Here is a 26,517-nt window from a genome sequence, read left to right as displayed (position 1 = left end):
CATTATTATATATTAATTTTTTCAGGTAATTAGTAATAGAGCCATTGAAATTCTTGGAGGTAAGCTGGGTTCAAAAGATCCAGTTCATCCGAATGATCATGTAAATAAAAGTCAAAGTTCAAATGACACTTATCCAACAGCTATGCACATTTCAGTAGCTGTTGAAATCAACTGTAGGTTATTACCAGCACTACAAATATTACATGATGCTCTTGATGCAAAAGCAAAAGAATTTTGTGATATTATTAAAATTGGTCGCACACATACTCAGGTAAATAATAACAAAAAGGTAAATTTACCTTTTACTCAGGTAGATAATTTATTTTGCCTGTTTTATTAGAGTACCTTAAAATTTTGGTTTCTTGAGTTAGTGAAATTTCTCTTTGTAATTTCTTGTAATTGTTCTTTCTTCCTGTTAAGAATAAAAAAAAATATTTTTTAGTACATAAAATCCTAACACCTGTAAGTTTAATATTTGTAGTTTGCTATGATCTGTAATTATTAAATTAAAAATTCCAGAAGTAAAATTTTTCATTGTTCATTTGACTGCAAAATCCACCAGCAGATTAATGTGCATTTATATCTTACATTAATTTTTTTTTTGAGGTTATCTTTTTGAAAAAGTAACATTTACAACAGCATTAACCTTCTTAAAATGAAGCACCCAGGCATGTGTATAAACACTGTATTACTATATATTACGTGATCTGTGTTTATCTCAGTGCTAAATAGTTCTAATCTATTATGAATTCATAGACTGTGAGTTCCATCCAAAAAAAAATCTACTTTAAGTTACAGCATTACTTAGTCAGCTTCTGATTATATTTTATTTAAATATCATTGAAAGACGCTATGAAGATGTAGTATTATAATAAAGTCATTAGTAAAAAACTGTTGAACTCCTTTTTCTCATGTCTGCATTTTCAGGGACAAGAGAACATAAGGATAAAAATTTGTTTATTGTCAACTAATGTTCCACTCTGCTCAGTTTATAACCATTTATCACATTTTGTTGATGTGTGTATGTGTTGCTGCTGTGCATTAAGAATTTTAACTGATATTTAGAATTTGGTAAATTTTTATGTAATTATCTACAATGGAAAAACTTTCTCTTAATTTAATTCATATTACATTAGTCTTAATCAATTATTAAATATATATATATTACATTTAATATTATATTTATAATTAATTGTTACATTAGACTTAAATCCATATTATTCATATTTTATTTATTTCAAATCGATTCATATTATTATTAGTGTTAAATTCAATTCATATTCTTCTCTGTTAGTCTTCAAATTAAAGTATGTTCAAATATGAACAGGAATTTTCATCCTTTGTCTTGCAAGTTCAAAATAGGCATAACTAATTAGGCAAATTATGTGTATTTAAATTTATCATCAGTAGTGTGGGCTTTTTCTTTCTTCCTGATTGGTTATAATTGATTTGCCTGAGCAGGATTGTTAAACTTTTGAAAAATGAAGAGGTCATTTCATTCCAGAACAAGAGTAAAAATGAGTTTGGGTATGAGGGTCTCCAGAAATAGAATGAATCATGTAAGTAAATTGGAGATCAACTGAGAATTGAAAATGAACCATGTGGTCATTAGCTGATCAGCTATTACGAGAAAGTAAGTGAACTGCTATTAGGAAAACTTCTAAAAAAACTTGAAATAACTGTTTTGGTGTAGAGGTTCCTCATCTTATTTGATGAAAGAAATCTATTGCTGTCACTCAACTTCTGCAATGATATGGAAGGATAGAAATAAGTTCTTAGAATCTATAACCTATGACAAAATTTTGGTGTACTATTTCATCCCAGAGAAAGTTTACAGGGGGAACATCCAGTCTACCTTCACCATGGAAAATAAAGCACTTGGGGAAAATAATGGCAACCCTTTTTTGGACTCCTGGGAAATACTTTATATTGACTTTCTCACAGAACAAGAAGTTACTGCTGTTTAGTAATATGCTAAGATAATAAAAAGTAAATTGAATTGAATAAAAAGTAAACCATTCTTCTGTCAATTTCTTTCAGGACAATGCTCACCTTCTTACTACCACATAAGCTATGGAAGCATTAATGCTAAAGTGGGAATAGTATTGATTCTCCATTTAACCCAAGTTTTACGAGGAAAGAATTTTTACTTGCCTCAGAGTCAAATTGGGGTCTAAAAGCAGCTCATCCCACATTTTATCATGAATGTAATTCATTATCTGCCAGGATTGTAAGGCTAGGATAGTGGTTAGTTAATTATAACGCAAGAACGTAATGGTGTACAGGAGATGGAATTCAGTAGCTAGTTGGTTACTGTAGTCTTTTTGTAAGTATTTTATTTTGTTCAGAGACTTTTACACTCCTACTCAAAAGTCACTTTCTTTCTGATACACAAGCGCTATTTTTTTAAGTAAGGTCCATTTTTTCTACAAACAGAACTAGTAAAGGCATTTCCCTCTTTACACTTTATGGTACTTATGTACATAGTAGTTACCTTGTTTGTTTAAACATCTATCACAGCGATTTACTAAATTGTTTATGCCCACGTCATAGAAATCAGCCGCCTGTGAAGACAACCAGCCTTCAACTGTTTTTTTCACTTCTTCAGTGTCAAACCATTGACCAACCGCCAAGAAACTCCTTCAAGTAGTGGAACAGGTGGAAATCTCTCAGCACAAGGTTCAGGCTGTATGGTGGGTGGACCAACCAACTTTGGGCATAAAATCGACTAATAGGATGCCATATCTATCCCAAAACACAGTTGCCATAATCTTGCATCTTGACATTATCTGTTTGGCTTTCATTTTGACTGGAGTTGTTTGTCGCCATTCCACTGACTGCCACTTTGATGCTGGAATGATGTGAAAAACGCATGAATGATGTGAAAAACGCATGTTTTGTCTGTTGTGACAACGTGGTCAAAAGGTGAACTTCCCCACTGTATCACAACCTCCTAGTAATCTTCAAACAATGCATTTGACAATAATTGGTTTTGCAGACTATTGCCCTGTTCCGCTAAAGATTCTTCATGTGCAGTGTAAGTAACTATCCTGCACATCGAAAGCAATATTTTACAGTTGGCGGAGAAACCTCATTACATAATTCACCTCATTCCTTTTTAATTCACGGCGCCATTTTCAACACAGAAAGCAATTTCAAATTTTTAAAACAATGGGGTTTAGTACTTTTCCCTATAACCAGAATTTTTTGTCAGTTCCAGTCACATTTGTAGCATTTAGTACTGTTAGTCTTTCTTTTGATAATTTTCCACCCGAACTTGTTTCCCCTTTAAACGGAAGGGTTCTTTCTGGCGTCAGTTTAAAAAAAAGACTGGATTCATCAGCATTATAAATTTTTTCATTTGAATAGCCCTCTTAATTTTGGCCAAATGGTTTCTAGTCATTTTTCTCACACTAGTTGAAGCTGCTGCAGTCTCACTACTTATTCTCCAGGACACAATCGTGATGCTGATGAAACCGTTGTATCCAAGCTGATGTTATTTCACCTGGTTTATCAAATTTTTGAGAACTTTTTTGCCTTAGCTTGCAATATAGTCATTAATAGGGATTTTACTAGCCCTCTGTATTTAAACCATTTTAACAGACCTTGGTCTACATCATTATGTTGACTAGGCTGTAATTTTTTTTTGATTTCATAGAATTTGTTAGTATGCAAAATAAAATACTGTACCCGCACAATACGGTGTGCTCACAGCAAAAGATTAATAACACATTCAGTCACACTGAATGTGCGACTGCTTCAATTTTCAATAATCTGGAAGAAGATAAAAAAACAAGAAATGTAGTACATATGTAAGAAAAAAGGAAATTGTGATTCATTTTAACCGTCAAAATATTTTTATAGCTAAAATGTGGATATACTAACGATAAAATGTTGCATTGCAGTGGGAAAAATGGCCATAATAACCAATATGTCATACAAATGATGTCATTATAAACAATGTACAAACTGTATTTATGCATTACCAGCATAAAAAACCAACCAAAAAACAAGTTTTTGGTCACTATATCTGATAGGTCATTATATCCGATGTCACTGTAAATGATACTTACTGTATATATATTTTTATTTTTTAAACTTTTTTACTAATGTAGAATCCAACTTTCCATTGTAACATTTAACAGTCTTTACTTATTGCTGTTTAGATTTTTTTTCTACTGATATTAGATTTGATGCTCCAAAAATTTGATTAAGACGAAACTTTTATTGTTATTTTTAATGTGTATTTTTAATAATATCTTTGATTTCATTTCCTTGAAAATTTAAAAAAAAGTAAAACTAATAAATTAGTTTGTTTGCTATTTATTTGCATATGTTGGTTTATTTAAATTTCATTTTATTACAGGATGCAACACCTTTGACATTAGGTCAGGAATTTAGTGGATATGTAACGCAAGTAAAATTTGGCATCGATAGGATAAAAGATACATTACCAAGATTATATTTACTTGCTTTAGGAGGTACAGCTGTTGGAACTGGTTTAAATACAAGAATTGGATTTGCTGAAAAATGTGCTGACAAAATTAGTGAACTTACTGGTAATTCTGTTTAATTATTAAATTACAATAATAATGACTTTTATATTAGAAGTCCCTTAGTTTTTAGATTGTGGCCATTCATATCTTGTTTTTAAAGTTTGTCAATATATCATTGTTTAGCAACAAAATTTTATATATATATATGGTCATTTACCAGTGTTTCACTGTTAACAGGCTGCAGTGAATGTACAAGCAGTACTATAACTTAACAGTAGTAATCCACAGGAAGATGTTTATTAACACTTTTAGCCTGAGGTTTTCTTTTTGCTTTTTTACTCTGGTCCTGATGGCTGTTTTACATTTTATTAATCGGTTGAACCGAATACTGAACCATAAGTTCAAAGGAGATAATTTTACCACATTCAATATTGCTTCTCCAGCATTCACATTTCTCACAAAACGTTAACGACCAGCATGGGTTGTGGTTTAAGTATACCTGTTTCTCGAACTCACCTCTCCAAAGCTTCAAAATGCTTTACGATCCAGTACTCTTCGATCTAGATAATTTTTCCAGTATTCACATACAGCAGCCGATTCATTTTTATTTACTTTACCATAAATTTACAACGTGTCTCCAAATGAACACAAATGAAACCCATTATGAATGATTGACTTAAAAATAAAAGCACAAACATGCTCAAATGAATATTCAAATGCTACTTACTAAACTTAATTATTGATAAGCTCACCAGCATGTCTAGGTAATAATACTTAAATAAATTAACATTATCACTGACTAAAGTTATATAATTTATAATTATTTTCATTCTAAAATGCAAAATTGCTGTAACATCCATTATTTTTATATTGTAAATTATGAATATTGTTAGAAAATTTAAAGGTTAATTTGTGTATGATGATTATTACTTCTAAAGCTTTTTTTGCTTCACTTTAGGATTACCATTCAAATCGGCTCCAAACAAATTTGAAGCACTTGCAGCTCATGATGCAATGGTTGAAGTATCTGGTGCGTTAAATGTTGTAGCTTGCAGTATAATGAAGATTGCTAATGATATTAGGTTTCTTGCATCTGGTCCTCGTTGTGGACTTGGAGAATTAAGTCTTCCTGAAAATGAACCAGGAAGCAGTATTATGCCAGGTCAGTTAAAGTAATTGTGTACAGTAATATTGTTAAGAAATTATGACTTAATTACAATGTGATATAAAATTATTTTAGCCAGTTTAATATTTGTATGACAAACAACCAAACCAGAGAATTACGGAGATAATAAATAACCTGAAGAATTTCTTAACTATTGGTTACTCTAATTTAATTATAAAAAATTTATTTATTTATTACTAGTGTAATTTTTGGTTGGAATTAAATTAGCCACACCTCTCAGGAATGGTCAGCCAGTTGAGTTTGTACAAAATTATACCCCATTTCTATATGTCATCCTCACTCATTGGGTAGGTTGCTTATTATTCACTAATTGAACAGATTGCAGCATACACATTAGAAATAACAATAATAATTTATTAATGCCAGTGATAAATTATACATATTTCAAGTACAATTTAATACTTCCTCTAGAGGTAAACATGTTATCTGTACATAGAACTGGAAAAATACAGTATAAAAAAAAACATATTACAAAAAATTCAAAACTAAAACTTACAAGCTGTTCATGTAGAAAAAATAATTCATATAACATATCTATATAATTTTAATCCATTTCTTAACACTTTCAATGCTGCCAAAAATATAAATATTTTGCTGATCGACTAATTTTTTTCTTTTCAATAAAGGGATACTTAAATTTAAATAAAAACCCATTTTTGTTATTGTTTTTAATTTTTTTTTTATTTTATTAAAGTGGACTATGATGGTTGCCTGTAGTCAGTAGTAACCCAGTAGTAACCCTCAGTAGTTAACCCATTTATTCACAATGTTTCGTGAATGCAACAGCTAATAAATAATTTTTTTCTCTGTAATTTTAAAACTTGTCTTCAATATTGTTATGACTAAATGGAGAGATTATATATTGATGTTTATATATAAATGTAGATTATATATTGACTTCATCTATGAATTATTCAGTGTGCAAATGCAATCAGCCTGAGAGAGTGCTCGATATGTTTGGGTTTTTTTTTACTTCTTTTTAGATAAAATTATTGATTTTTCTATTATATGCTATATAAATAAACGTGATATGTTTGTATTTGAATCAAGGGTTAGAAATAATTAACAATGAACAGTTTGGTACATATTTTCATTTATTTCAGTTTTTTATAAATACTTTATACTGTTAAAAAATTTACTTTGCATATTTTTCTATTTGTAAAATACAAAAATTGTAAATTGTGAATGAAAAATTTGTAAGTAAACAAACATAATTATTTATGAAAAATAATAAACAATATTTTTTTAAAAGTAAATGACAGAAATAATTCTATTAGTATTACTTATTCACATAATACAAAAAGCACAAATATACATTAAAATTATACTATATCAAAATTTAAATAAATTAACGATTAATATAATCCACCTTACCAGTATGTTGATATGTCTTCTAGATCTTTAGGCCTACCCTGAAGCCATCATCAGGAGTTAAAATTAATATATTTAAAGTCAAAAGTTTTAAAAAACCATAGTTAAAATTTAAAAGCAGTCATGACTGTCCCTATCCTACTAGTATACTAGTAAGACAACTCTTTTTAAATTTTAACTAGTAAACTGGTATAATTTTTACTAATATATGAGTATATATATATATATATATATATATATATAATTGAATACAAATGAAAGTTTGATAAAACATTAAAAAACTGAACATTATGGAACATCACAAAAATTAACCTTTCCTTTTTCCCCTTCCCCTCTTTCCTTTTTTCCTATTTCTTTTTTCGCAAAAATATTTCTTTTCGCATAACTAATATATATTCTGAATATGAGCCAATATGGAGCATAAGTACAATGTTTAAAATATCTCGACCCCAGTGGAAACTAGCAGGTCCATTTTTTGCAAAATATTTCTTTTCATGTGACTAATATATATTCTAAGTATGACCAATCTGACAATAAATACAATTTTTCAAAATATCTCGACCCCCAGTGCCACCTAGCAGGTCCATTTTTTGCAAAAACACTTCTTTTCACATAACTAAATTGTGAATATGAGCCAAATCAGACCATAAATACAATTTTTCAAAATATCTTGACCCTAGCGCCGCTTAGCAGGTCCATCTTTGTCAAAATATTTCTTTTCACATAACTAATATGTATTCTAAATAAGAGCCAAATCGGATCATAAATGCAGTTTTCCATAATATCTCAACCCCAGCACTACCTAGCGGGTCTATTTTTTACAATAATATTTCTTTTCATGTAACTAATATAATATAAATATAAATAATATAAATATAATATAAATTCTGAATATGACCAATATAAATGTAAATTGTTTTCAAGTGGTATAAGACATTTCCTATATTTAGTTTTTAGCACAACAATAGACAAAAAACCCTTTTCACTGAGGTAAGATGTGGTGAAAGGAATTATATTTTCAATGCTTCTCTGACTAAATTTCTATATTCATTTTGACGAGTAAGCTAAAACGTAAATAAATCATGAATTGTTTTAACGTTTTATCAGCAGACATTTCGATGAGCTGGTCAGGAATCTTAACTGGTAACTTAGTATCTGCAACAACATTTTCACTAAATACTAGTACAGTACTTAATGGGATTCAGTACCCATCTCTTCGAGAAATCATTTTTATCTTATGAGAAATACTACACCATCTGAATTTTTAGCTCACGCAGTTGTATCTTCATGCTATCCAAACTGTGGTGAATAATAGTGTCTTCGTCATCCAAATTTTTTTCTGTATAATTGGAAGTGGGTGGAGACATATCATAGTTGATCAAACAATCTGTTCTGTAATTTTCGACTTTTAATAAACTTAACCATTTTTAGTTTTACTAAGAATTTGTTTGAGATTTTCCAGCATATTTTTTATAGCAAGAGCATGTCTAAAGGAAAGCAGTGTGTACATTCCACCCTTGTTATAAGACAATCTTTTAATTTTCTCAGAAATCCTCTGTACTTTCCTGTTATTGTCTTTGCACAATCACTACATACTGCAATACATTTTTTCCAATCTATGTTATAGTTTGTTGTAGCTTCATAAAAAACATCAAATCGACATTGTCCTGTTGCATGATAACAGGTATTGATTTGCAAAACTACATATTTTCTTCAATTGATCTGTCCCTTGATGTCATCCAAGCCATCAATTCACTTTGATACTATGTTGTTAGAAAATTGTTTTTCTGTTCTTCCATGCCTATTTAACACTGATCATATCAATTGCAGCAGGCAATATGAGGTTTTCTGCGATTGTATAAGATTTGGACATCTTAGCTATTCTTAATGCTACGAGATAAGAAGCTTCAAATGTTCTTTTATCAGTTTGACTTAATTTACAAATAGAAACTTGTTGATTTATCAGAGTATATAATTTTCTTTCAAAAGATTCCAAGGGTTGGCTTTTATGATCTAACTGTTCAGTTTCCAAGCATCAAATTAATTTTTATGGCTTCATGTTTTCATTGGAGAGGACTTGAAAGCAAACAATGCACTGTTGCTTTCCATTCGATGAGATAAGACCATAATTTATCAATGACATTTATGTCATTGTACAATCTTGTCCTTTTACCAATTGATTCATTGAATAGATGGCTCACTTTGTTTTTTCACAAGTTTATCCATTTTTCATAAAAATCTATTGGAAAAAATTTACACTGTTAAACCTTACACTAAAAAACCGATATCTCAATTATTATTTTCACAAAAGCTTAAATAACGGCACTAGACACATGCTTCAAAAACTAAGCTGACGTTCTGCAATTCCTTATGTATCTTTTATACTGCTGAGAGCATGACGTGTTCAAACATAGCAAGTTCAAACATGAATTTACCTTGCAGTGTTCCCTTTATAAACCCACATTTTACTCTTTTTTTTCTTTGAATGCCGTATGTAAAAATTCCTGTTTTTACCACTATTGCTATTCCATTTTGGCTTTGTTACTTTATTACTAATCTCTTTCATCCAGAAAATTTTGGATTTGAATCCTGTTCAGGCTTGTTTTGCATGTATCACTTGCTACTAAAGACCACTTTCATTCTTAAACTTTTCTTATATTGTAATAACTTACTTTTTTATATATTTTTTTTTTAATAGGAAAAGTTAATCCAACACAGTGTGAGGCCATCACTATGGTAGCTGCTCAAGTTATGGGAAATCATGTAGCAGTTACAGTAGGTGGTAGTAATGGGCATTTTGAATTGAATGTTTTTAAGCCAATGATGGTATCTAATGTATTACGATCGATCAGATTACTTGCTGATAGTTCTAAAGCATTTACAGATAATTGTGTTAAAGGTATTGTTGCCAACAAGGACCGTATTTCTAAATTACTTCACGAATCATTAATGTTGGTTACTGCACTTAATCCTCATATCGGTTATGACAAGGTATGTATAGCAATAATAATTTATCAATTATGTTTATTATTAATCTTTTTTTAATAGTTCATTTTAAGTTATTGGAATTGGGTGCATGAGTACACCTACATGAATTTACTAGACATTTTATATGAATTAATATCCATAAATAAACATCTGTTAACCCTACACCTCTGACCATTCATCTGATAGAATAATATCAGTTTGGATTCTATCAGCTTTCCCATGTTTTATTTTTATTCTCATGATTGTTTCTTTTTTCTTTCTTCAGTCATATTTTGAAAAAGAAACCATTTAATGAGAAATGATGGGTCCAGTTATATATTTTACGTTAACTGAATCTTTGTTAGTAGAAGAAAGAAGAGAGAGATAGACGCATAAGTAAAATATAATGAGATAGAAATGAAGACCATGTGAAACAAATAAGACTGTTAATTTTCTTTTTACAACTACACACTATTTTTTTATAATGATTTGTTTCTATTTACCTACATCTACACTTTCCAAATTTGCATTTGAATGTTAATAAGTAATGAATATTGATAACAGTGACTTTATAACAGAATTCACAGAAAAGTTTTGACGATTTACAATGTTAACCGTCCCACCACTGTTTACGTAATATCACAATATTATATTTTCACTGATATTGTAAATTTATTTTTAGCATTTTAAATATATTTAATATAATTGGCAATTATAATGTAGTAAAAGAATTGTTAACTGTATTTAAATGAATCACTTGCAATAATCAAAGATAGAAAAATTATGTCTAGATATCATTAGCCATGCCTTATGGTACTTTTTTTCTGTATTAAAGTATCTAAAGGAACTTGTGGGTGTCTGTGCACAGATGGGTTTAATTATGTGATTTTGATAAAAGCAAAACAATACTTCATAAGATAAACCGTAAAGCCTCATTTTTCCGTCCAGATTATAATAGTAAAGTACTAGCATCAACTGGGACCTGAGTAGTATTTTATGTTAACATTTTGTTTTTATAGGTTTTCAAATTAAATATCTTCCAATGTTGGTTTTATCTACAATTGTGGTTTTATACACATGTATGCTTCTAGACTACTATAGTTACAATCTATAGTGCATTACTTTCATCTAGACATAATTTTACAGCTTAGACTGCAACAGTCATTTTATACAATTAAAATGTACAAATTTTCCATATCCTTTCCTTGTATCCAAATTTTCACATAGAATGATAAAGAATTAGAAAAAATAATAAAAATTCAGTTTCAGTTTTTATTGTGAATTTTTTAAAATGTGAATGATTTTCATTCACATTAAAGCACAATAAAAACTGAAACTGAATTTTTATTATTTTTTCTAATTCTTTATGATTCTATGTGAAATTTGGATACAAAGAAAGGATATGGAAAATTTGTACATTTTAATTGTATAAAATGACTGTTGCAGTCTAAGCTGTAAAATTATGAATTCTCTAAGTTTTATAGATCAATACAGTTTATTATTTTTGTCATTTTATTAAATATGTATGTAAGAATATCTCAATGTACAGTGTAATATACTGTATTTTGAAGATATTGACAACTTCTTAATAATGTAAGCATAATAGTAGTAATTCAGGCATATGATTGTCATCAAAATAGCAAATACCTACTGTTGACAAGCAGTAAAAACCCAAAGCCTAAGTAGAAAATTGTATAATTTGTCCCTTTATTAACAATCCACTACAATTTTGAATGGTTTTTTGAAACAGGTTTTCAGTTATATTTTATTTTATTATAAAATATTCTAATATTCTATATTCTTATCTTATTTTTAGTTTTATATGTTCTGTCTTAGTTAATTTCTGCCAGTTCATGTATTAAATTGGTTTTAATGTTAACAAAAAGGAAAACTTTTGTCCAGAATCAAAATGAAAGCATAAGCCATTATGAAACTCAAAAGAAGTTAATTACTGCACACTGTTGCAGCTAATTTAAACTTCTTCGCATTCCTTCTTCTTTCCTTTCGCTTTCTTTCTCTTCTTCGAGAGTCTGGAAGAAGGGAAGGAAAATTTATTAAATTACTTTGTAATACCAAAAATTACAAAAGTAATTAAATTACAAAAGTAAAGTTAGTATATTATTAATTACTTAAAAAATCAAATTATGTATATCAAGTGAAGTTTAGTAATGTGTTTACAACCCAAAAGTCATTGAGTATTTTCACTACTCTGTAAAATAACATAGTGAAATTACAAAATGTCTGATGAAATTACAAAATGTCTATACATGGCAAGTGTGTTAATCAGGAACCAGTGTAATATAAAGAATGTAATATAATCAATGTAAAATAATGTAGTGAAAGTACAAAATGCCAAATGAAGATATACATGGCTGGTTTGTTAATCGATAATTGATGGGTGTTTCTTTGTCAAAGCATAGTATACAGAAAAGTTAAAATATTTTAGGCAGTAACCTAGGCGATAATTATAGAGTTGTATTTGTATACTACCAGATAGACGGTCAGATATCTTGTAGCATCAGACAATTACAAAAATTGTTAAATAAAAAAACGCCTTTTCATATCCAGAAAAATGGCTTGCATTTGGAGCATGTTCTCTCTAAATTATTCTGGTTACTGAAAGTTTTATTGAAATTTCTAAACACCCTACCAGGAAGCCACAATAATGATCAATGTATTAAGTTCAGTCTGCCTTATAGAAATGCTAAGAAAATTCAAGGGAATTAATCAACTAAAAAAACGGAACAGTTATATACTCATATTTTTTATTGTATCATCTGGTACTTTGTCATTATTGTTTTCTAATATGCTGCTTCTTTTTTTTTTTTTTTTTTATTTGTAGGGAAACTATGAGACACAAATGTTAATGATGTAATCATAATTTTTATCCATGTTTTCCAGCACAGTGTTCCATGTGTTATCTGATTACATGGAACACTAGATTATCTGATTTGAGAACTGAACTACTAGTTTGCCTTATCATCATGCTGTCCTAGCATTTTTCTGATGGAAAAGGGGGTATTCATAATTTTTTACCATCAGTTATTGAATTGTCATATCTTTGAGAATTTTTACTATTAACATTTTTTTTAATCTGGATATTTATGTTGTAGTTAGTTTAGTTATTTTGCATTCAAGATGTTCATTATTTCTTTTGTTCCAGTCGGCTCAGATTGCAAAAACAGCTCATAAAGAAGGTACTACTTTAAAAGAGGCAGCTTTAAAACTTGGTTATGTAGATGAAAAGCAATTTAGTGAGTGGGTTAAACCGGAAGATATGCTTGGACCTAAATAATTGCAGTTGTCATTAAAAGCAATTTAGTGAGTGGGTTAAACCGGATGATATGCCTGGACCTAAATAATTGCAGTTGTCATTAAACTGGTGAAGTTTTGCAATAGTTATGATATGGAAGATCTTTTTCAAATTGTTATTTGTTTTCATGTGATTTCATCATCAGTGAACTTAGTAATCTCACCTCCATTTAAAATAGACAATAATTAAAAATTGTTTAAACAATAAATCTGTGTCTTTAAAAGACACAAATCTGTGTCTTTTAAAAGAGGTCCTAAAATAATTTAGTAAAAATGTATAAAAAATATATTTAATTTTATTACTCTGTACATGAATGTGCAAAATAGGTTTGAGTTTATTATTACTGAGTCTTTTCTATTAAAAAAGAATTATGTAAAAAATCAAATATGTATATCAAGTGAAGTTTATTTGTCTACAATCCAAATGAAAAATCAAAGTAACAATAAGCATACATTGAACTCCATGGTCCTCTATCTTCCTAGATAAGTTACTTTGCTTTTCCTCTCTGAGAGGAAAATTAAATTAACTCTTAAATTAACAAAAATTTAAGATAGTTATAATTTAGATTGTTCTTTTTACTAATATGTTCTACCTTCAGAAAAATATATAAGTAGAGTTGTTTCAGGCCCCTCTCCAGTGTGCTGACATCAATTAACAAAAGCTCTATTGATTAACAAATTTATATATATATGCAAAGGTATGTTCAAAAAGTAATGAGAATTTTCGTTTGACCTTTTGGCAAGAACTCATGATGCACTATGCTGTTGAAATCAAAGCACACGTTGGGCATAACCTTCACATTCGACCGTACTTGTCAAACTTTTCTCCGTCCTGGTTATCCAGAATGCCTCCACTGGGACAATTGAGCCTTAGTTTCAACATCATATCTGTAAACCCATCTTTCATAACATGTTTCAATAGTTCTGCATCGTTGTTGACTTCTGAGCAACTTCCGTTTGCTGCTGTTTTTGTTGTTAACAAATTTTGCTGTTACATTTCATACCCAAAACATCTGAAAATATTACTTAGCATGAGCCAATCAATATCCCAACATAATCAGCAACTTCTCTGATTGTGATTCGGCGATCATTCATAAACATTTCTTTCACTTACATGTTTTCATCAGTTGTTGAAGTGCTGGGGCGTCTGGGTCGCTTTTCATCTTCAGCGTCTTCATGTTGGAAATTCTTATACCACTTGTAAACCATTGCTTTAGTCATAGCAGACTCACCAAAAGCAATATTTAACATTTTTAAAACATTGCTACAAATTATTAAATTTTTATTTCAAAATTTAATACAACTTCTCTTATCCATTATTTATACAAATAAAAAATTGTCGATCATGCCAAAACACGTGTTATCCTTTTGACAGCTGACAACAGACTAAACATGTACAGATACTAAATGTACAGATACTTTTCAGACATGTTTACCAATAGAACAAAAAAATCCCAATAATCGGACAAATACAATCCATGAAATTTCAAAATTCTCATTGCTTTTTTAACACATCTCATATAGTGTAGTACTATATAGTACTATACATATCATTTTTAAAAAATTCAAGACCACTGTGCTAATTAAATTTAAAAAAACAACTTCATGCCAAACACTAACAGAAAAACCAAAAAAAACAACTAATACCAATAGTCGAATTTTGTGGGATCCTGCATCATCAGCCAGTACACATCTATAATTACATCAACATATAACAAAAGAAAATAAAAACTTTTAGAAAAAACATAAACCCTCATAATTCAGGTAAGGGCAGTGGAGTTGTGCTGTTGCAAATTTTGTGGTTTTTAGAGGATTAAAAATATACAAGTCGATATTAGTACTTATAAATTGTAAAAATATTAAATAATAGTAATTTAAAAATGTTAATATGCTAAATAAATAATATAGGTGTTTAAATAACATTTTAGAAGGTTTTTAATGAAAATTATGCTTATAATTGTAATTTTTGATAAATTCAGGAAAATATATGAATTTAGTGCTGAAAATGAATCTGAACTCAGAATTTTTACATTACCTTCATTTTTAGAAGTATTGTAATGATGAAAAATTTCGGTTTTCAGATTTCAATGTAAATATCCATTATGACCACCTCTGAATCCATTTTGACTAGTTTCGGCATGTTGTCTGTACGTACATTTGTATCTCGTATAACTCAAAAACAATTGGCCGTAGAATGTTGAAATTTTGGATTTAGGACTTTTGTAACATCTGGTTTTGCACCTCCCCTTTTGATTGCAATTGACTGGACCAAAAATGGACAAAATCAAAAAATTTGGATTTTGGGCATTTTCTTATCTGCAATAATAAGCCCTGATTGTGAAATTTTCAATGATATATCATAAGTGGTACTTATTATCATTGGTTACAGAATTAGAGCCAAATAAAATTTTAATTAATGAAATATCTGGATCTTACAAAGGGAAGGCACATGGTTTGAATCTGACTTCATTTCTTCTTTTTTTAACTTAAATTTAAACTTAATTTAAATATATTGATTTATTAATAATTATTAACTTGCGTTTGAAAAAAAATATGAAAAGATCAGAAGTTATTAGTGAAATAGGATTTTATGTACTTTTCATTTTAATTCAAACATTTTTAAAGAGGTTAATTAATAAATCAATACACAAGGAAGTTAGTTATATGGTGTGCACATCAGATTTTTTTTTTAAATAAGTTTTGGAATGTTTGATATAACCCACACTCTCGTATGTGTGTGTATTTTAATTTTTTTCAATTCAAATAATTCATTAACATACTGTGCTAATAAAATTTTATCTACCACAATACAGTTAATAGATAAATTAAATTTACCACATTAATTCCAAGAATCAATTTTCGCAGAACCCACAACTTCACTTTGGTATTTAATTCTACAATTACATTAAAATAAATTGTTTTTATATAATTTGTGAATTTTGAATTTGTTGAAAATTTTAACTTAAAACTTATACAAAAACAATTTATTTTCATGTAATTGTAGAATTAAATACCAAATTAAGTTGTGGGTTCCACAGAAATCGATTTTTAGAATTAATATGGTAAATTTAACTTACCTATTTACTTTGTTTTCGTGATCTAAATTTTATTTAAAATATAATATCAAAAATTAACTTGTACATAGCTAATAGCAAGCTTTTCAAAGCCATGGATTTATTCTTATAAAATACCACATACCAAAGGTTACATGTAAAAACTGATCACAACTGGATTAAATTGTGGTTACAGTTACAAGTATGCTAATTTAAATAATTCATCATGTTCAAATTTACACCTTCATTCACGTGTGTTTATATATATGTTCATATCTGAAATTATTATATTTTCTAAATATTATTAAATAAATTATTTGTTATAGTTATTTATATTTAATATTTCTAGATTATTATTAACAATCAGGAGCATTTGAAAAGTTCTTTATTTTATTTTGCTCTGCTCATAAGACCTCGTACACTGTCAATGTTAAAATGGCAAACTTTATGTTTGCTTTTCTCTGAAACTACTGAAGCTTCAAGTGCTCTGAAATTTTGTGTGCCTATTTTATACTTTCTTTTAATGTGCTGAAACTAAAATCCATAAATAGTTTCGATTCAAAAAATTTTTGTTATTAATTATTGCTTACAGTCTTTACCATATTATTAATTTTTAAAATAGCTAACATACAATATTTTTAAAAGTATTAGTTCCTACATAATGTTTGTTATGCTAGCTATAAAACAAATTGAAGAATTGCTTCAGTACTTTTTCAGAAAAAGGAGCAAAGCTGAAAAAATAAAACTTTTGGAAAAAAATCATTTAATCATAAATCTTACTTGGAATTACACTTTTACTAAAAACCTGATTCATAAGAAGGGTCTGTTTGAGTATCCTTTGCTTCCTGTTCCTCTTCTAGCCTTCTTTTAGCAGTTATTACTTCTGATGCTTGTCTTTGAGATTCATCCATTGCTTTCTGTGCTCTATGCATGCGTTTCATATCAAGAAATTTTATGAACACAATTCCTTCCAGGTTTTGGACCAATCTGTTGAAGAACCAAACATTTCATAATACTACTCTCATTAAAACTAATTTCATTTAGCAACACCAAATTCAAGAGATTTCAATGCAACAATTGTTAACTTTTGGTAGCTTGTACCAGATAATGAAATTAACAGATTCATTATGATTCTGAATGCTTTTATGCAAACACATTTTTAAAAAAATCTGCATTATTTGAATCTCTGATGCATAACAGTCATTTTTTCTGCAAAACATTCCTTTGAAGGTGAAAATTTTGATTATGATCATACATTTTTCCTCTCTGTTATGCTTTTACAAATTTACACCATGTTTCTTTGTCTTTCGGATACAACTTATGTTTTGGACTATCATTGGAAGAGCTAACATGGAAATATATAGCTAAATATTTTTTAATATGAGGCCTGTTCAGAATATAACCGAACCTTTATTTTTTTAATCTTTATTATTAATTTTACACTTCACAAAGTAGTCCTGAATAGCTTAATTTGAAATGGCCTTTAAAGTCTGTGATGAATTTTCTTTAATGTTGTCAATAGTCTCGAAATAGCATTCTTTCATCACTGATTTTTGGCATAAAGCTGAGTGTGCGGGTGCATTGTCATGGTGAAGGAACCACGAGTTGTCTCGTCACAACTCTGATCTCTCTTTTTGTGGATTTTTTCATGTAACCATTGAAAAACTCCTTGACAGTATGCACAGTTAACTGTTTCAGCTTGAGGCAAGAATTCAAAATGCACAATTCCATTAAAATTGAAAAAAAAAGAGCATCACTTTGTCAATGGATGGAGACTGATGTGCTTTCTTGTGTCATGGAGGAGATCCTTTACCAATCCATTGTGATGATTGAACTTTTGTCTCAATACCGTAGCCGTAAACCCAGCTTTCGTATGAGAGCTGGGTATTATGATCTTTTGCATGAATGTTTCATCATCAGCTTGTTCAAGAAGTGGCCGACAAATGTCGACTATGTTCTTTCTGCTGTTCGGTCATCAAACGAGTAACAAACTTTGCTGCAACTCATTGCATGTTCAATTTTTCAGTCAAAATGTCATGGCATGATAAAATCGAGATGCTAACCTCTTCTGAAAGTTCTCTGACAGTTAATCAACGATTTGCATGCACCAGACCGTTGATTTTCTGAATATGGGTGTTATCAGTTTAAGTCAAAGGCCTTCTTGGTCAAGGGTCAACTTCAATTGACTGACGACAGCTTTTAAATCATGAAAACCATTGTAACATTGCGTATGACCCAGAGCATCACTCTGTAAACTTGTTTCATAAGTTGAAATGTTTCTGTGAAAGTTTTCCCCAGTTTCACACAAAATTTTAAATTGTATTATTGCTCCTGAAAATCACACATTACAAAAGTCGCTGCCTTAAACATGTTGCACTCAAATAAAAAAATACAAAAACTTAACGAGATATCAGCAATCCAAGAAAATGTGGTTACAGAGGAGGTTATGCTGAACGCAATGCTGCCAACCAGATGTCACTAAATATCTCTGTTGACACATGATTAAAAATCTTCGGTTATTTTCTGTCCAGACCACATACTTTCAACAAAGACATTTCTTCTAATAGCTAATCCATAATTTTATTAAGAAAGAATAGCAACATCAGTCAGTTTACCACGACCTGACAAAGACTTTCCATCTGCCAATTTCTGTTTTTACTTTCTTGTTTTCATTATCCACAAATGACTGCCCATCCATGTATGAGCATAACCAATACATCCCAATTTGGTCAGAGGATAGGAGTAGCCATTAATATTTGGGTTGAAGGTGACTATAAAATAAGATGTGGGCTCCACAATGGAGTCTTTATAAATAGCTTCTTAAATAGGATCCCTTTTAAGAGGATGCAAGTGGCAAATTGATATATAGTGTTACTACAGCTTGGCTTAAACCAAATATCATATTAATGATTGCTCTCTTTGTTTTATCAATGTATCTGCAATTCTATAAAATCCAAACTTACAGAATTGTATCCTTCATTTCCATCAACTATGTAAGCTGTATTTCTTGCATTTCATCATAAAGTCCTGGCATTCTCAAACTTTCAGAAAATGTTATATTGGAAATAGTGATGACAGAGATTATAGAGTATAATGATACAAATTTTGAAACATAACCCTATGAGTTACTTCTTACATCTAAAGGCAAGGTGAATAATTTTTTTAGGGATTTTAAATTTATCAAAATACCAAGCAGAACTTTTAGGATCAAGAATGTAATGTTGGAATTAACATTAAAAATGAGAAAAACTGATTATTTTGTAATTTCAGAAAAATTTTGCAGTACTTTGCTGAAGGAAATAATATTTTTTTTTGCTTGGATGTTGATGACTAGCAAATACTTGTGGCTTCATACATGTATTTGACTTGTAGTCCTTCAATGTTCATTTGATTGATCTTTAGTCTTAGCAACTCTTGATCTTCCTTGAAATTAAGTTTTTTTGTAGCCTGTATGTTTCTCTATAAAGAAAGAAAATTAAAAAAATGTTTTGTCAATTTTTTTCCTGGGTGCAAAACACATTACTACAGCAGACAATTTAGGTTAACAAAATCAAAGTTAAAAATTAAAGTAATATAAAACAAATAAAATCAAAAATTAAAATGTGCAATATCATAATGATAAATATTCCTCATACATTACAGCATAAATGTAAAGTGCCATATGCTAAAGGCGAAATTAAAACCACACTGAAATATAGTATTAAAAATATAAATTAAAAGAACAATATTACCATTTGGCATATGCTAAATGGCATAAACAGATGACACATATTACAGTTATAATAAATATTTTAATACAGATGCTCAGTGTTAAGAAATACTAAGACATTAGATAAACATCATCATATTTCAGCCCCCTTTACACCCTCCGACCAGAGAAATCGAATTACAGCTCTTTGTACCTCCTTGCTGCAAATTGTTAGCGAAGGAGACATTTTACACTGTAATAGCCGGAAGGCAAATGACAGTCAGGATCAAATTTCACACAAATGACTGCATTCATACAAACTAAGCACATATGCACAGAAGGCAGTATAACAATGTTGAAGATATGTTAATGGCAAATGTGTAGATAATTTTTTACTTGCCCTCTTATTATTCAGACATCACAAAAAGTTTTTGTGACGAAAACTGCAGGAGAAAGAGGGATGCACATTTGACTGATCTCATCTAAATTTATTAAATTATTTCAGATAAATTTTCTGTATGCTGGGAGACTTTTGATTTTCAAGCTGATGGAGAAAGGCCAATATGTTGTCTTTCAATTTTAAACCTCTAATAAATCTTGAAATCAAAAGATCAGACACTAATTATACAGGAAAAGTTTTACTATTTGTTAATCTTATTGTCACAATGATACTTCTAACAGTGAATGATCTTTGTGTAATCAGTTATGAAGAGAATTCATTATTTGTTAATTATCATTAAAAACACTGATAAGTATAGCTGATAATTATTTTATTAGGCTGTATTTTTTTATGTACAATCATCGATTAAGTTAATATTAAATTTACATCTGTTTTATTAACTGCTCAGTTCTTACTTGTTTGATGTGTTTCATTTTTATTATCTTTTTCTTAATCTTATCTAAATAATTAAAATGTCTCATCGAATTTTCTTTCAATATTTTTAAGATAAGCATGAATAAAATCCTACATTTATTAATAAATAAGTAAATAAACAATAGTCATAACTTTCAGTATTACCTTAAAATTTATGTGATGGAGGTAGTTACTTTATTGTAAGTATTTATTTTCTAAGTATTTCTTTTCTAATCATTGCACTTGTTAGAAAAAATATTTATTAATAAAACTTAACTATTTCTGGATTTGCAGAAGTTTTGTTTCTTTTGACATAAAAAATAATTTTAAATAAAATTATGTCATGCAAGCGATAAAATGAACTTAAAGAAATTTATTTAAAATTTATTTATTGGCAGTTTTACAAGTAAATTAACTTTAAACGTTAAAAAGTGTATATTTACTCCAATTTTTGGGCTTCACAACAATTTTCTAAAAAACTATTACCAATATAATTCTGGAGACAATTTGTAACTATTTTTCATGTTAAAAAATTTTAAAAAACCATTCACTTGTGATCCAATAATTTGTTCACTGTTTATAAGTTGAAAAAGTAGTATTTTTGAAAGTATAGTTTTATGGAATATTTATATTTACTTACACCAGTAAAACATTAACCTGAAATTATTTTTGTTTCTTCATGATATTTTGAAAAATACATTTGTGCATAAATTGCAGCCATATACATTTCCAACTTGCACTGCTGGTGTTCCTACTCTTTTCCAAAAGTATAATAGTAACAAACTTGTACACAACGTTGTTAAAAATTGTTTTGGCTTTTATTGCTCTCTATATATAAACTAAAAAGTTTAATAATAGTAGTTGAATAACGTTACTGAAATGAAGTATTATGTAAATAAATTAATTTATTTTTTCTAGATATACATACAAGTTTCATGCTTAATTATTAATACTGTATATTTTATAATATGACTAATTTGAACCTATACACTGCTGAAAGGTATATTAAGCGTTAGATTCAATTTGACCCTGTGTAACAGGTACTGTATCATTATTGAATAATGGCAAGTGAAAGTAATTCTTGATTGTTTTGTTAAGAGCACTGAACTGATCATGTGCATTTGTTACCCAAACACTTGCATTCTCCCTCCAGTCCATCATTATTGGTATATTCCAGACATATTATATTCTTATTATGCAGCCTTTATAATAAAAAAAAAACCATTCATATGGGTATTACTATATTATTAAGCACAAATAAAACATATTCTTTTAATAAACATTTTTATGTGAATTTGGAAGTATCTTAAAAATACGTTTATTTATTTATATTGTAATAACAAACAAAGGTAAAATTATTCAGTGATATATATAATAAATAATGAAACACGTCTTTCTCATATATATTATTTGTACACGTAGAAACTTAGGTTTAAAAATGAAAAAAAAGTTATTTTTTTAACTAATGCATTAAATTTAATTTAGTTTTATATTGACAGTCATTTGATGTGGTATTACATTTGATTTGTCAATATAAAAATTGTTTGTAAATTTCTAATGGTAGGTAGTATAAATTTTAAGAATAATTAATTTTGTAGCTTCAGCTGGACGGTCTATCTATACTTCTATTAAAAAAAAATTAGGAAAAAAAAAAGAATAACAAGAGATAGCGATCAGAAATATTCATCTTTGAAATTTAAGAAAAAGTAAATCTGATATGTATCATTTGACAGAGCAGTCATTCATATGAATTTTTATATGAAAATATGTGTTCCATCTTTACTGAAATTACATTCTACATTAAACTGTGATCTTTTTGTAGATAACAGTTAGCCTCAGAAAGATTTAATTTGAGATGGAATTTTGGGGATGAAACAGAATGGGGAATGAAAAACAAGAGGTAGGTTTTAACTGGATAACTTCATATGCAGTATAAGAGGCTTTACTTCTTTAAAAATATTCACAAATACAGTGGATAGGTCTACATAAGTTATTGAACTTATGTAGGCAACTTGCATCCACAGATTAAATACTCAAAATAAGGGATAGGTGCATCCAACCGGAGAAGATAAGGCTTGTAATCCAATTTCTAAAGGTTCCTGATTATTATTATCTATGTAGATATGATATGGATCTTATTTTGAACATCACAGGGAATTTGGTAAATAATAAACCGTTTTAAAATTTGGAACTTTAAAACACTGTAATACACCAAAGTTAAAAATGCTGAATTGGCTTTTGAAAAGAAATATTCAGTTTGGTGAGTTAATGTTAAAAATTGAGTAATTTAACTAAATGAGTTGTTTTTTCCAACCAGTTTTCCAGCTAGTGCGGTCTGCGTGTATGTATAGGCAAATTCAATTACTGTTACTGGCTTACTCAGACATGACAAAGCTGCTGATGTAGTGCAGTGTAAGTGTAAATGTACTGGTAAACATGTAGTCTAGAACAGATTCAGGTCAACCACTCCTGAGACGTGGTTAATTGAATCCCAACCACCAAAGAATACTGGTATCTAGTCTAGCATTCAAATCCATATAAAAGCAACCGTATCTATAAGAACTGAAACTTTAGAACTCCTTGACTTAAAAAACTAAATAAACAACTAAAAAATTCATGAAGTAAAAAAAACTTTTTAATGAACATGCTCATTCTACTTTGAGATATTCATAATAGAACTTATATGGACTGAAGTAAAGAAAACTGAATTTTGGTAAACGATATCATTGAATCAGTAAGCAAAAATACTTTAAATTAAACATTTTCTTCACAAAAAATAGTAAGAAAATTCAGGCGATGATAATGCCAAAGTATTTTTTGCCCAGATAAAACAAAAAAAAAAAACAGTAAGAAAATGTGCAAGCTCATGTACAAAACAAATGAATACAGAAAAGATGCTAAACCTATGCATAACCTAAAATAAATAAAAATTTTATTCTGACCGGTACATCAGGAGTTTGTATAATATACATTATATAGACTACGTCAGTAGTACATTGCTATGTAAATCCTTGATCGGAGCATTTCAGTGAGCTAACAACAATAACACATAGATAATAGTATGTTTGATTCACTGAAGAAGGCAAAAGGAAATCAGTTTATGCTTCACGTCTTTGGTTAGCCTGGATGGGATTCTTATAATTCTAAGTCATTTTCAGGAATAACTTTAACTCTTGTCAGGTTGCTTATAACATTACAGCTATGTTAATTAATGTACACAAACAATATCACCAATTTTATTATGTTCCAAACTTTTACTGTTTTGTGTAAACATTGAAAACCGAGTTCTTTCAAAGACTAATCTTTTGAATTGATAAACCTTTTAAATATTATGTTTAGCAATTTCTTTCTGCCAGCCAGTTTATTGTTTTATAATAAATTTAATTTAGGTAACTTAATATGAGTATTAAATAACAATGATTAAAACAGCTTAAAATAATTAGTAGTAATTATGGACTTTTGTTAACAATTATACACAGATTTCTAATACAGTAACAAATCACAATCGCTTTAAAAACTCATGCTATTACTATGAATCACAAAAATTTTACTTTCAAGCTTTAAGATGATAACCATTAGTTATGACTATCATTTTTTACCACTTTTCTATTAATTAATGCAGGAAACTAGTCTGAAAATGTATTATTACATCACACATTATTTTGATTATATGTTATTATTTTTAAAAAATCAAACTATTTTAGTATGTTAAAAAAATACACATCAATATTCAAAAGTTAAGATTTAATGTTTACATTAGTAATCTGAGAACAAAATAAATGCTTCATGAAAAGTAATTTGGTGGGAAACAGCCTTATTGAAGAGATATTGAACAAAAGGATATGAAGAGATAACTTTTACATAATGATGTTGCTTTAAAATTATTCGTATTGTATTTGCTGATGAATAATATCTTTGAATAGTAATTAAAATACAATAAGGACTGCTCATTTTAAATAACTAATGTGGAAAATCGCTTGATAGAATTAAACTAAATCGCATTAATCAGTTTATACTTTTGTATTAATAATGAAATAACATGTTTATAGAAAAGTTCAGCTTTTCCTGATCTCATGAAAATTTTTCTGTGCCCATATTTAAAGATTAAATATTGTCTGCCTAGGTCACAACATATACAATCTCTGAGTGTTCTCTCTTATGTACAATTTTTGGCGGTAACTTCAAAGAAAAATGTTTTTCCTTGTACAGTAAGAAATATTACGAGATGACTGAACTCTATTGAGGAATTCTTGCAAAATTGTTTTAAATAAAAAGAATTTTCCACATTTTACTTTTCACCTGTTCATTCATAAATTTAATTTTATAATGAATAACCCGACACCTTCAAATTAGTGGTTCAAACAAGAATATTTAACTATTGTCATTTCTGCCTGAGAAATTATTTTATAGTAAATAAGTTTAAATTTAATACCAGTATTTTAATTCACTTTTCTTATTTCCTGGTTTAGTCTATTTTCTTTTTTTATTTTAAATGATTGCTTAATGTGTTCTATATTCTTCATGCTGTACCTTTCTCTCAGATTAATCCATTAAATTATTAACCTGTTATTAATTAATCTATTAAATTACTATAGTAGATTCAGTAAAATATGAAATTATTCTTTGGAACAATCAGAAGCTCATTTAAAGGTACACAGTAATCTCTGTTTCTTTATAAGTAATGAGTTCTTTATAGATTTGGTGCAATAATAAAAGTGCTAGTGTCAGATTCAACAGAATGGATGATCTTTTCTAAAACCATATTTAAAACTTTTAAACCATAAAGTCACTTGAAGATATTTCTTGATTGTTACATATTTGGATTTTAATGAAATAACAAATAGAAAATGGTATGGTTTAAAGGCATAACTGTATTGTTGGAAGTTGAATGTCCTGGATGGACCATGTCTTACATGTTGAAATTCTTCAGAGTGTAGAAAGATAAATATAGAGTATAGAGTATAGAGAAAGGTTGTGGAAGTATGTAAGCAAGAAAGCTCCAGCATCAAGACCAGATTACTAAAAATGAAAATTTTATTATTTCAAACCATATTGTGAGGGAAAATAAGACTAAAGCTAGATGTTCAAGAAATCTTTTGTACTGTAATAATCTTAGAATTTGGTTTACAAAAACTTTCACATAACTACTTAGCGCAATAGTCAACAAATTTATTACAGTTAAGGTGATGGTCTCTAATGGCTCTGCCTTTTATCAAGAAGGTTCTAAGTTTGATATTCATCAATGTGTAATTTTTTTAATACAAAAAAGATTAATTTTTTATAAAAATTCTTGAAACTGGATTCTGCAGTTACTAAATAAAAACATTAACACATTTTTGTTTATCTTCCATATTCCAAACTGAGCAGAAATTTGCAAAAATATTTAGAGAAGATTTTATTCAGAAAACAGGTCATTTTTATCAACCTTAAAATGTAATGAAATGTTAAATGTAATATTTATGCTTACTGCCTTTATTCTTAATTTTTTTTAATATGATGAAAATGTTTGGAAGAGTATCTTTGAATGGAAGTTATGCTAATGTTCAGAACCACTGGTCATGATAAGCAAGTATATGACCAACTATCCATTT

General features: G+C 28.7%; 1 protein-coding gene across 1 annotated transcript in view; it reads left to right on the top strand.

Moving 5' to 3' along the window:
• The window catches only part of LOC142331362 (fumarate hydratase, mitochondrial-like), a 31,489-nt gene extending 17,765 nt beyond the window's left edge, over positions 1 to 13,724 (top strand). Inside the window, exons 4-8 of the mRNA XM_075377211.1 lie at positions 26 to 271; positions 4,367 to 4,559; positions 5,455 to 5,658; positions 9,752 to 10,044; positions 13,184 to 13,724. Coding sequence (XP_075233326.1) covers positions 26 to 271; positions 4,367 to 4,559; positions 5,455 to 5,658; positions 9,752 to 10,044; positions 13,184 to 13,315 — 1,068 coding nt within the window. The 3' untranslated portion in view covers positions 13,316 to 13,724. The remainder of the gene's footprint in view (positions 1 to 25; positions 272 to 4,366; positions 4,560 to 5,454; positions 5,659 to 9,751; positions 10,045 to 13,183) is intronic.
• Positions 13,725 to 26,517: the final 12,793 nt, after the last annotated feature.

The sequence above is a fragment of the Lycorma delicatula genome, chromosome 10 (assembly GCF_047948215.1).
Source record: "Lycorma delicatula isolate Av1 chromosome 10, ASM4794821v1, whole genome shotgun sequence".
In the NCBI taxonomy this organism is placed as follows: Eukaryota; Metazoa; Arthropoda; class Insecta; order Hemiptera; family Fulgoridae; genus Lycorma; species Lycorma delicatula.
Note: the sequence above shows the minus strand (reverse complement) of the source record. Positions and strands in the feature narration are given on the sequence as shown.